Source organism: Papio anubis, chromosome 11, assembly GCF_008728515.1.
Source record: "Papio anubis isolate 15944 chromosome 11, Panubis1.0, whole genome shotgun sequence".
In the NCBI taxonomy this organism is placed as follows: Eukaryota; Metazoa; Chordata; class Mammalia; order Primates; family Cercopithecidae; genus Papio; species Papio anubis.
This window is the reverse complement of record NC_044986.1, coordinates 41,154,804-41,166,392: the sequence shown is the minus strand read 5'-3', so window position 1 is coordinate 41,166,392 and position 11,589 is coordinate 41,154,804. Positions and strand designations below refer to the sequence as shown.

The 11,589-nt window shown below is 48.6% G+C and overlaps 1 protein-coding gene across 1 annotated transcript; it reads left to right on the top strand.

Moving 5' to 3' along the window:
- Positions 1-676: 676 nt before the first annotated feature.
- On the top strand, positions 677-6,372 carry HHEX (hematopoietically expressed homeobox). Its single transcript, XM_003904001.5, has 4 exons — positions 677-1,095; positions 3,099-3,277; positions 3,434-3,484; positions 5,276-6,372. The coding sequence occupies exons 1-4, from the start codon at positions 735-737 to the stop codon at positions 5,495-5,497; spliced, it is 813 nt and encodes a 270-aa protein (XP_003904050.1). The 5' UTR covers positions 677-734; the 3' UTR covers positions 5,498-6,372.
- The last annotated feature ends 5,217 nt before the right edge of the window (positions 6,373-11,589 follow it).

Genomic DNA, 11,589 nt, shown 5'->3' with positions numbered 1-11,589 from the left:
GTCCGAGGCCTCCAAATGAAACCGGGTGGAGCGGCCAAGAGCCCGCAGCACCTGAACGCCAGCCATCCGAACCCCGCCGAGCCGCAGCTAAGGGCCGCGGAGCAGCCCTAGGAACCCAGGGCGCTGTCCCGCTCTGAGCTCGGGAGACGGCCGGGGTGACAGCCGGCGCCACTGTTAATCCAGGGAGCGCACCCACTGGGAAGGCGTCTTAGGCCAGCGGCCTCTGCTCCCGCCGAGTCCCGCTGCTCCCCGCCTGGAAACGCCTGCTGCCACCCCGGGCCCGGGGCCGGACGGCGCTCCCAAATTTCGGCAGAGGTGCCTCGGGACCGCGGACAGGGCCGCTGGAGCCCGCACTCCAGGCGGCCGCCTTCCTCGCGCCTCCCCCGACGCACGCGGCCCCGGGCTTCCCTCGAGGGCGTCCTCAGCCGGGGTGCCTGGAGCCCCGAGGGGCGACGGCGGCGGCGGGGCACCAGGGAGCCAGGTCCCCGGAGCCTGGAAGCAAGCGCGTCCCAGGGGCGGGGAGCTCGGCAGGCTGGGCGGGCCGGGGTGGGGGCGGGCGGCAGCTCCTGGGGCCCCGCGCCATTGGCCGCAGGGCCCGGCGGCAGGAAGGGGCCAGCGAGCGCGGCCCCACCCCGCGGCCGGCGGAGCCTATCGCCGGGAGCGCGGAGCGCGGATAAATGTAGCGCCGCGGCGCGAGCTAGTAGCTCTGCGAGGGGCCGAAGCGCGGCGGAGCCATGCAGTACCCGCACCCCGGGCCGGCGGCGGGCGCCGTGGGGGTGCCGCTGTATGCGCCCACGCCGCTGCTGCAGCCAGCACACCCGACGCCCTTTTACATCGAAGACATCCTGGGCCGCGGGCCCGCCGCGCCCACGCCCGCCCCCACGCTGCCGTCCCCCAACTCCTCCTTCACCAGCCTCGTGTCCCCCTACCGGACCCCGGTGTACGAGCCCACGCCGATCCACCCCGCCTTCTCGCACCACTCCGCCGCCGCACTGGCCGCTGCCTACGGACCCGGCGGCTTCGGGGGCCCTCTCTACCCCTTCCCGCGGACGGTGAACGACTACACGCACGCCCTGCTCCGCCACGACCCCCTGGGTAAGGCGGCCGGGCGAGGGTGGGGGTGAGGAGGCGCCACCCGGCAGGTGGCAGCGCCGGGGAGGCCAAGGGGGCGAAGGGGGCAGGCCGTAGACGGCTGTGGCAAAAGCGATGAAAAATCGGCTGTGGGGCACGCGCGGCGACAGGAGGCGCGCGGCCGGGGCTGACCGCACCGTGACTCAGATTGGTTTTCCTGCACCTTGCAGGCGTCGGGGCCCGCGGGCCGGCGATAGACCTCGCGGCGAGAGCAGCCGTGGACCGCGCGTGTCACCCGGGGTGGGGCTCCCTTAGCGGGAGGGATGGGGAAAGGGGCGTCGAGGCGCCTGGGCCGGCCCCCGTGGGGCAGCCGGGCCCGGGTGACTACGGGGCTGGACCTGGTTCAACAGGCTTGTGCAGTGAAAGAGCCTGACCCTTTCCGTTCATACAGGAAATCTTGAGTTCTCGATAGGAGTAAATCTGGTTTCAGAAGCTGTTAAGTGTTTTCCTGGCTGCATGAAGCAGACCCTTCCCCCGGAGTAGTGCACGCTGCTGATTATTTTATCGACATCCTCAATACAGACAAATTCAGGAAACACTCGACTTCTGATAGCCGGGATCCGTTTTTCTGATATTGTTCATTTCCTCTGTGTGGGATGTGACTTTATGGCAGCTAAAATAACCAGTTGCTTCCTATTTTTTTTTTCGAGGCTGTTTTGCACCAGTCTGAAGCCTGACGCAAGCAAAATCTCGAAAAAACAATGCTAGCTTTCAAAGCGTTGAGGTGCAGGCCTGCACACTGACGGACACACCGACCGACACTACTTTGGGAGTAGGAAGCAGCAGCTGCTGGTCGCCAGTTAGGAAGGGAAGCAGGGACACATAGGGCATATATTCCAGAACTTCGGGGCTTGTCCCCTCACTGTGCGGCCTAAGAAATAAGCCGCCCGTGGTCCGCGCTGTGGGTGACCCTTGGCGCCTTCGAGGTCTGGAGCCCTAGGGTAAATAAGGAAACGGGGCGCCTCTAGAGTTTTAAATGAACTCTGTTATTAGAAGCTTCAGTAGGGACCCTGAAAACAATTAACGTCTTAATTAGCATTTTAATGTCGCCATTATTATGGCGCGGCCTCTAGCTCGGCCCTCTACCTTACCTTCTCGCCGTTACAGGGAGGGGGATTGTATTTTTAGTTCATCTTTTTATGATTTTCAGTTGTTATCCTGTCTGATTCCAGCCTCGAGGGTTTGATGATGCGGCCCGAGCCTGGTTGTGGTCGCCTGTCGGGGCTGGAGCGGGACCCTCAGCCGGGCCGGACCTGGGGGCTAACGTTTTCACAGTGCGCCCTGAGTTTCCTTGGGTTACTGCTGGGACCGCGCAGGAGGAAGCAAAGGGTTTTTCGAGCTAGACCAACAGGAAACACATTGACGGAAATGTTGCCATAGCCCATGGGGTGGCTTTAACTGGCCGCCCCCGCGGGCTGGGTGTGAAATCAGAGGAGGCCGCGGCTCCCCCAGCCAGGATTGGAGGCTCCTCGCGCGGCCTAATGCGGGCGTCCGGGCCGGAGCGCTTCCCGCGCAGCCAGGCCTTGGCGGTGCAGCAGCCCCGCTCCTCCCCAACACGCACACACCCGGTGTTCGAAAGTGCGGCCCACCAAGGGAGATCCAACGGGGCAAAAAGTTATGTATAAATCCGAGATCCACTGGTGAAAGAGGGTCATGGTATTGTAAAACCAGCAGGTAGTGCGCATTTTTTTCGGGGTTAAAGATATGTCTGGATTTAGTTCTAGGTGTGACGGCTGTGTGTCTGTGTGTGTGTACAAGGCTGTGTGCATCTGCGGTGTCGGGTGTGACTTTGGGTATGTTTATGTGTTGATGGGAACGTGTTAGGTCCACGTGCCGGTGGGTGTATGTGAACGTGTCTGGTTGGGTGGCCTCCTGGCCAACCTTTGTCATCCCCTGGGCCCGGCAGCTCTGGGGTCTGACCAGGCCGCTCCAGGGCCGTGGGTGAGCGTCGCTCTTTCCGCCCGCAGGCAAACCTCTACTCTGGAGCCCCTTCTTGCAGAGGCCTCTGCATAAAAGGAAAGGCGGCCAGGTGAGGTTCTCCAACGACCAGACCATCGAGCTGGAGAAGAAGTTCGAGACGCAGAAATATCTCTCTCCGCCCGAAAGGAAGCGTCTGGCCAAGATGCTGCAGCTCAGCGAGAGACAGGTGAGCTCGTTCGGGGGCCTGGGGCCGCCTCCCGGGAAGGGAAGGCTTCTGGGGCAGGGGTCGCCGGGTCACCGAGAGAGAGGCGAGGAGCCACCCTGCCCTCTGGCACGTCCCGATGCGGGCTCGTGGCAAGTTTTCTTTCTCTCTTTCCTGTAGGTCAAAACCTGGTTTCAGAATCGACGCGCTAAATGGAGGAGATTAAAACAGGTATGGACATGGTTCTGTTTCTATGGAAATAAATATTTTTATCACGTTATCTCAGTGCAAGGCTGTTATGGGTTGTATGCAAAAGTCATTTAAGAGACTATTTAACCTCTTCACCTTGATTAAAAAGACAAATAGTCCTGCTGAAATTCAGGATGAGTTGCTCAGGTGGCAGTAATGCTAAAAGCACCTAATGGGGTTCCTATATCAATTATGCTTGGGTTTTCACACACTGGCTAGTAAAACTCCCAGCTAATTGTTTTATAAATCCCATATGTTGTTTATCTAATTAACGCAGGAAAGATAAAGTAATTGACAGTAAATGACTTAAGCAGTTATCTTTGGGAGAAAATTGTTTCTTTTATTTACACAGCCATAATAAAACCAGGCAGAACTCAAGGGTAAATATAAAGAAACAAACACCTTTAAGTTTTGTTTGCACTGTTTTTTTAGAAGAATTAAATGTCAGGGAGTTTAAAAATTATTTTCCATCTAATGCCAGCTCTTAAAATGAAATATAAAACTTGTAAGAAAATATTCAAGCCTGTTTGAAAAGTAGCTTAAACTTTCTAACAGTCTTTCTTCCAGTGACCTTGTTTCGCAATATGCGATAAAAAGTAAAGGCTAATTTGGTTTTTTAAAAGAAGGTCTATTGACTTAAAGCTAAACATTCATTTTTGATGTCCTAATCTGGATATATTCTCCATAGTTATCTGATAATTGCTGAATTGTTCACTTGTCATTGTATATACAGTTTATAATAAATACTTTGAAACAATGAGTAGAGAAATTTAAAGCAAAGTGGATTTTAAAATTTATTGATCATTACTTTTTCATTAAAAAGAAAGTGTCCCAAAGAATATTTTGAAATAGAAAATAAAATTCCTGTAATTTCATTACTGTAATGTGATTTAAATATTTGCAGATTCACTCTCAATTTGTGACCTTGTACATCTATTTGTTGAGACTATAGGCTTGCAACTATATAACAAATAGATGTTGTAATATTTCTGTGTAGTATTTATATGCATTTTAGACAAGCATAGGATTAAAAATTCACTAGCTTATATACTTAATAGTTCTTGGTCAAAGGCTTGACTCTAGTTTACCAGAGACCTTAAAAATAGTGGTTTCTATGTAATATGGGGATATTTCCCAGAAATTTGCCCCAGATTTTAAGTAAATTGTAGCTAATTGTCTACGTTCTCAGTTGGCAGCCTTCTTCCAGATACACATTTTTTTCTTTGCCATGATTTTTTAACTTGTTATACATTTACACATGTAGATGTTTATAAATTTGCTCCAGAAAATGAATGAAAAAAATCCAGTCTAATAATTTTGAAACTTTATTCTTAATTCACCATTTAGCATTCTTATTTTTAAAATGTCGGAAAGACTGTTAATTGGCAAGGTGTTTAAATATTTAAAGAATGAAGTTAAGGTGTATCTGTAGAGATTGGATTTTCTTTCCCCCTTAAACTTTTGAGAATATTGAAACCATGGGTCTGGGCTGGTATTAAGTAACCAGAATTCATGTTCAATTGGTGTAATATATCACACTTATGTTCATGATTGGTTCTCATCTTTTAAGCATATAATCTTTGATATGACAGAAACTTTTCTTACAAAGTGAGAGAAAAGCACAAGTATGTATCTCCTGAATGAGATTATAAACTAAAAACAGTAAACTAAAAATTAAAAGATGGAATCGGATGAGGAGACATTTTGATATATTCCTCTCACTATCCATATTTTATGATCCTTCCAATCTCCATTTTCATTTCCTTTATTCAGGAGAACCCTCAAAGCAATAAAAAAGAAGAACTGGAAAATTTGGACAGTTCCTGTGATCAGAGGCAAGATTTGCCCAGTGAACAGAATAAAGGTGCTTCTTTGGATAGCTCTCAATGTTCGCCCTCCCCTGCCTCCCAGGAAGACCTTGAATCAGAGATTTCAGAGGATTCTGATCAGGAAGTGGACATTGAGGGCGATAAAGGCTATTTTAATGCTGGATGATGACCACTGGCATTGGCATGTTCAGAAAACTGGATTTAGGAATAATATTTTGCTACAGAAAATCTTCATAGAAGAACTGGAAGGCTATATAAGAAAGGGAATCAATTTTCTGGTATTCTGGAAACCTAAAAATATTTGGTGCACTGCTCAGTTAACAAACCTACATGGAGACCTTGATTTTGACTTAACAAATAGTTTATGTACCGATCTTAGGTGGTTTTCATAAAGTGACATTGTAGTGATTAAATTCATCCCCCTTTAAAAAAAAAAGTTGTTTTCACTATTTATAAAAAAGTAATTTTGAGCTTTTTGTTAAATTTAAATTTTTAAGTTACAGCTTTAAGGGTTTTAATAGGACCTTCTTGAATGTCTTTTCTGTAATCTGTGTATCTCCCACTTAATGGAAAGGCAAAGGGATACCCCAAATCCAGAGGTGCCTACATTTCAGGCAGCCTTGGAGTATTTTAAAATGAAAACATTCTTTACTTTTATATGACATTCTTATACTGGCGTCTTAAATCCAAAACCATTTCAGAGCTCTTGTCTCAGAGATGTGTGTTCTTTTTGTCAGAGATATAGCTGATAAGAATCTTAAATGCTTGTTTTGCACTATCACTTAGTACCTGTTTGACCAAGGTGTTAAGGGGATAGTACCTCCCAATTCAAGCAGAGAAACTGACCTAAAATTAATCGCAGATGAACTAGAAGTCACAGCTTAATTAAATGTAAGTAGATTGTAGATACTGTTTTATATCAAACAATGTTTATAATGTGTATATAGAATTGTTCACTGTAAAAAAAAAAAAAAATGGCCAAAATGGTTTTTTTTAATAAGTAACTTGACTGTAAAATAAAGCCATCCGTGGGACGACTGACCTCGTTGCAAGTCTAATTCTTTGATTAAAAAAATCTGCATACCTTTTCTTGACCTCCTGGGTGCCTGGCGTGGTGCTGGGCTCTGGGGACAGGAAGTGACTGGAGCTGCATCTTGTTGGGGCCCTCGCTCTGAGGCCCGGGACCGTGGCTGGGTGCTTGGAATGTGGGTTGGGGTCTCTCCCGGGGCGTTTGCCTTGGGGCTCTGCTCCTGCCGGCGGATGGCGAGCCGGGCAGGTTCGAGTCCCGGGCACGCCAGGCGACGGGAAGAGCCGAGGCCCAGGCCCGCTACGCTGCGAAGCGCGGGACTGTCTGGACCCCATCGATTCGCCTCAGCCCCCAGGCTGGCCCTCGCCGTCCTTGACCGGCTGAGTCAACACCGCGTCATCTCTCTGTGGCCGGGGCTCAGGAGCCGGCTCCGCACCGCTGGGCCCGCGGTGGGGAGGTTCGTGTGGGGGGATGGGGGACCCTGGCCGAGAGGAGTGGGGAGGTGGTTTGCACTGAGAGCGGTTCTCGAACCCGGGGAACTTCAGAACCTCCTGCAGGGCTTGTGGAAACTCATTGCCAGCCCTGTTCCTGGAGTTCTGATCTGTTAGGACTGGGCTGGGACCGGGAATTTGTATTTCCAGCAAGCGCTGAGGTGACACCAAAGCTGCGGGCCCGGACACCACCCCTGGGGAACCACTGATATAAGCGCTTGAGGGTGTGGAAGAAGCAGCTGGGACCGGCACTCCTCCCTCCCACCTGCTTCCCCCGGGTAACTCTGGCCAGCAAGAGGCTGGGGCGGAGGCCTGAGAGGAAGGAAAGGCGAGGGGGAACAGAAGAACGCGGGGCTTATCCAGGCTAGTGGGAGTGAGGTTTGATGGCTGAGCCCAGGATGCAGGGTGGAGGAGGGGACACTATGAGATGGAGGGAGAATGGGGTGCTGAGGTTAGGTGGGTGTGGGGGCCCAGGTTTCTGACTCTTCAGGGTATTGCTAGTCTGTGCCAGCTGCTTGCCTAGCTGAGCCATCAGGTCTCTGACATTCTAGGTAAACCATGACAGAGACCTTTTCGGGAGAGGTCTGGAAATCTCTCCTCTAGCCTTGGCCTCCATGGAGGCCTCTAGTTGGAGAGTTGGGTACCTCCTGGCTAAGGACTTGTGAAGGAATGCCCCCTACCCCTGGCCTGGCTCCCAGGGCTGTGGTACCCCCAGATATGGACACTCAGATGAAGACAGTGAAAAAGTCATTGCTCTTAGGGACTTGTCATATCCTGCCTCCTTAGATTCTAAGAAGGCCCCTAGAATTGCAGGGGAATTAAGATTTCTGAGAAAAGCAGTCCTAGCCCTTAAGCAGAGAGGTGTGGTTAGACTTGGAAGATTTGGGTTGGTGTTTTAGTTATTGGCCTCAAATCATTTGTAGAATGAAGATGGTCTAGTTGAACCACACGAACCCCTTCCAGCTCCCAAATTCCCAACTCAGTTCATGCTGTCATTATTGTTCTCCCTACTCCCCATGTCTCCTCAGCCTTGGCACCCAAAGTGGCCACCCAGAGGGAGAGTTTCCCTTCCCATCAGCTGTAGGCTCCAAGCTCCAGACCCTGCCTAACAGATTACATCAGGGTTTCAAAGGTCATAATCTGTCTCGTCTGAAAATGGGATTGTCCGTATCAGATTTTTGGAGAATGGGAGGCTTATGGATGTAATATTAAAGTAATCCTGAAACCTGTGTGTGTGTTTCACTTCTGGAGATAAACCCTGGTTAATGTTTATTCTTGAGAGTAACCGTATCATGACTATTCAGCAGAGAAATACAGACTAATGTATTGATTGACACTAGAAAATTTGAGGGGTCAAATCTAGTTTTAAAGTTGACAATTCCCTGAAATCAGGCTGCTTTCCAGTTTCAAGCTTATCTTAACTCTCTTCAAGTCACTCCCATTCTGAATCTAAACATGTCCTTAAGAATCAAGAGCATGTTAACTGGAGGAGGTGCAATATTCTCAGGACACAGGTAGGCATTCACTTTTCTGAAGTACCCCATTGCAGATTGCCAATGAAGATTTAGAAATTCCTCCTACGATCCGGGCATTTTTCATTTGTTTGTCTTTTGGCTATTTCATGTCGAAGCAGCACGTATGACCTTTACAGCACAACTCCTGTCTTGTTTTTAACTCTTTTTATCAGGAGATTCAACTTGAAAACGGTTATCATTTAGCAGAAAGACAAACAGAAAAGCACATTTTTGTAAGCAAAACGTTAATGATTGGAAGAATTGCCCTAATTTCACCATGACAGTGTGTGATTAATCCCCTGGGTCGTGTACTTATACTTTAAGTTATTCAGTTCATTGGTCTTTGATATTCAGAACCCTTTCTAACTTAATATGATATTGATTTTGTTGGATGATGTACTTTGACTCTTTAAACAATATCACTTTTAGAGATGACTAGCCTACTGTGTAGTATTTTATTCAGAGAACTATTGCATAACATTTCTTTTTCTTACTTTTTATGGTTTTCTCAGGGTGAAAGCTGATAAGACATCTTGTGGGAAAAGAGGAAACCATCTCTGATAGTGAAAGTACCTTTTCTCTTTCAACTTTTCTGACAAGCTTGTGTGTGTGTGTGTGTGGTTTTCATTACTGTGAATACTCATCTTAGTTAATGGGGGCAGACAGGGATTCAAGAAAACTTATTTGGACTTGGGGAAAATGCATTTTGCTAGGGACAGAAGACACCAAAATTCCCACTCCAGATATATTGGCATGTGGAAGCTGATGAACTCAAAATCTCCTGATTTTGATTTTTTTTCAAGATCTACTAATCAATGATCCTTTAAATCTGTGATTAGAGGTACTTATGTGACTACTTACAATATGGGACAGAATGTGAATACCAAACAATCACCCAGGATGCTTCTAAATGATTGGGAGTTCAAGCTGGGCATGGTGGCTCATGCCTGTAATCCAGCACTTTGGGAGGCCAAGGTGGGCAGATCACTTGAGGTCAGGAGTTTGGGACAAGCCTGGCCAACATGGTGAAACTCTGTCTCTACTAAAACTACAAAATTAGGTGGGCATGGTGGCACGCACCTGTAATCCCAGCTACTCGGTAGGCTGAGGCAGGAGAATGGCTTGAACCCAGGAGGCAGAGGTTGCAGCGAGCTGAGATCATGCCACTGCACTCCAGCCTGGGTTACAGCGTGAGCCTCTGTCTCAAAAAAAGAAAAAAAAGAAAAAAGAAAAAAAGAAAAAAAAGAAATGATTAGTTCAGTATTTTGTGGTCAAAATAATCAGGTTGGACTGACATTTATTTTTCAGTCCATAGAAGTTTTAGGAAGTCCCAGTTGGGCTCTGTATATGTCTAATCTAATTTTGTCCCTTGATATGTATTTTTTGGTATTGCTGATAACTCCAGATAAGAAGCACTTTGGAGACTCCTCCCACTCATCCAAAGATCTGAGACCCCAGGTCTACAGAAGAGCAGTTACCCCTTCACATGTGGCTGTAGGAAAACCAGAATCACCCCGTTGTGGATACAAGCATGGCTCGCAGCAGGGGAGATGGAACCCCCTACCCTTCTCTTGCTGGCCGGAGCCCCGGGGGACACCGGCATCCTCTGCCTACGTCCCTCAGTTCCTAGAGCGGAAAGCGTCCGTCCCTGGCCCGCCGTGGGCCCCGAGTGTCAGTCAGAAAAGCTAGACAGCCCGAGTGATTCCCTTCTTCTGAGATAGCTCTTTGGTTCGCAGTTGCAGGCGGGAAACCTATTCAGTCGGATGTACACAAACCTCTCTGGAGGGCTGCGGCGAAGGGACCTTGGAGCTGGCAGAGGCATTTCCTGTCTGCGGAGGATCTTGACTTTGGAGCATCCGGCCGTCGCCGCGAGCAGCCGAACACTTTCCTGCGTCGCTACTTTAAAAAAAAAAAAAAAAGTCACTGCCAGTATCAGGCGACTTTCCACATGAAAGCCAATGAGGCCGCTTCCCACTTTAAAAACATTTGTTTAAAACATATTTTCTAAGCATTCCTTAGACTCCTTTTTATTTTGGAAGGTGAGTTTGGTGTCCTTGAAAAACCGTAAGTATTCAAAAATCTCATTCTCTCTGAAGACAACTTCATAGATGAACAAGTATGGGAAACAGTTAACAGTAGAGGATCCCTCCCCTGATGCTCGCAGACGCTTGCAGTAAGACATGCTCATAACCTTGTTTATGTTTTTCTTTCATGGTTCATGCCCTTCCATCCTTCTGCTCCCCACTTTTCCTTCCTCATCTTATTCATTCCCTTTCTCTTTTTTCCCCCTTCCCTTTTAGGATTCCTCATCTTCATTCAGTTTACTTCCCCATTTAGAATAGAAAATGACTAATCTCCGCTCTTTGGATGTCACTATTGGGGCCAAGATTTTCTTTACATTTCTAGAAATGTTCAACTTTTAGCTGAGGTGAGAATCCTGTTTGAGGGAAATGTTGCTGGAGTCCTAATGCGTTGCTCCCATCCCACCAGGGATTTTTTTTTTTTTTAAACAAAACAAAATAAGCAATAATAATAACATAGGCCGGGCACGGTGGCTCATGCCTGTGATCCCAGCACTTTGGGAGGCGGAGGCAGGCAGATGATTTGAGGTCAGGAGTTCAAGACCAGCCTGGCCAACATGGTGAAACCCCGCCTCTGTTAAAACAAATACAAAAATTGGCACGATGTGGTGGCAGGTGCCTGTAATCCCAGCTACTCAGGAGGCTGAGGCAGGAAAATCACTTGAACCTGGGAGGTGGAGGTTGCAGTGAGCCACTGCACTCCAGCCTGGGTGACAAAGCGGGACTCCATCTCAAAAAATAATTAAAAAAAATAACATAAATAGAAGAGTAATAATCCCTGTGTCTCTAGGGTCCAGGCACTCAGTAGCACTAGAGTGTAACGGAGCTGACACAGAGAGATGCTGCAATAAGGGGTGGACAGCAGATGCTGTGGCAGAGTCCGCCAGGGACTCCCAACCAGAGAAAAGGAAAAGGAAGGCTGTTCCACGGAGAAGGACGATCCTGTACACGGGCCTGGAGGTGAAAGAGGGCAGGGAGTATGCATGACTGGACTCCAGAGATTTTGGATTTGAGAATTTTGAATGAGGGATTGTGGACCTATGTTCTTTCTACGCACCACAAAGGTCTCTTTGTTCTTGCATTGGCACTTTCCTCTCTCTGGAACTCTCTTCTCCCCAGATATAGCCTCATGGCTTGCTCCTCCT

Excerpts from the sequence above, each read along its gene's own strand:
- HHEX (XM_003904001.5), top strand. The coding sequence starts at position 735 with ATGCAGTACCCGCACCCCGGGCCGGCGGCGGGCGCCGTGGGGGTGCCG. Across the intron at positions 3,278-3,433 it reads TGCAGCTCAGCGAGAGACAG|GTCAAAACCTGGTTTCAGAA; the intron begins GTGAGCTCGTTC and ends TCTTTCCTGTAG. Across the intron at positions 3,485-5,275 it reads AATGGAGGAGATTAAAACAG|GAGAACCCTCAAAGCAATAA; the intron begins GTATGGACATGG and ends TCCTTTATTCAG.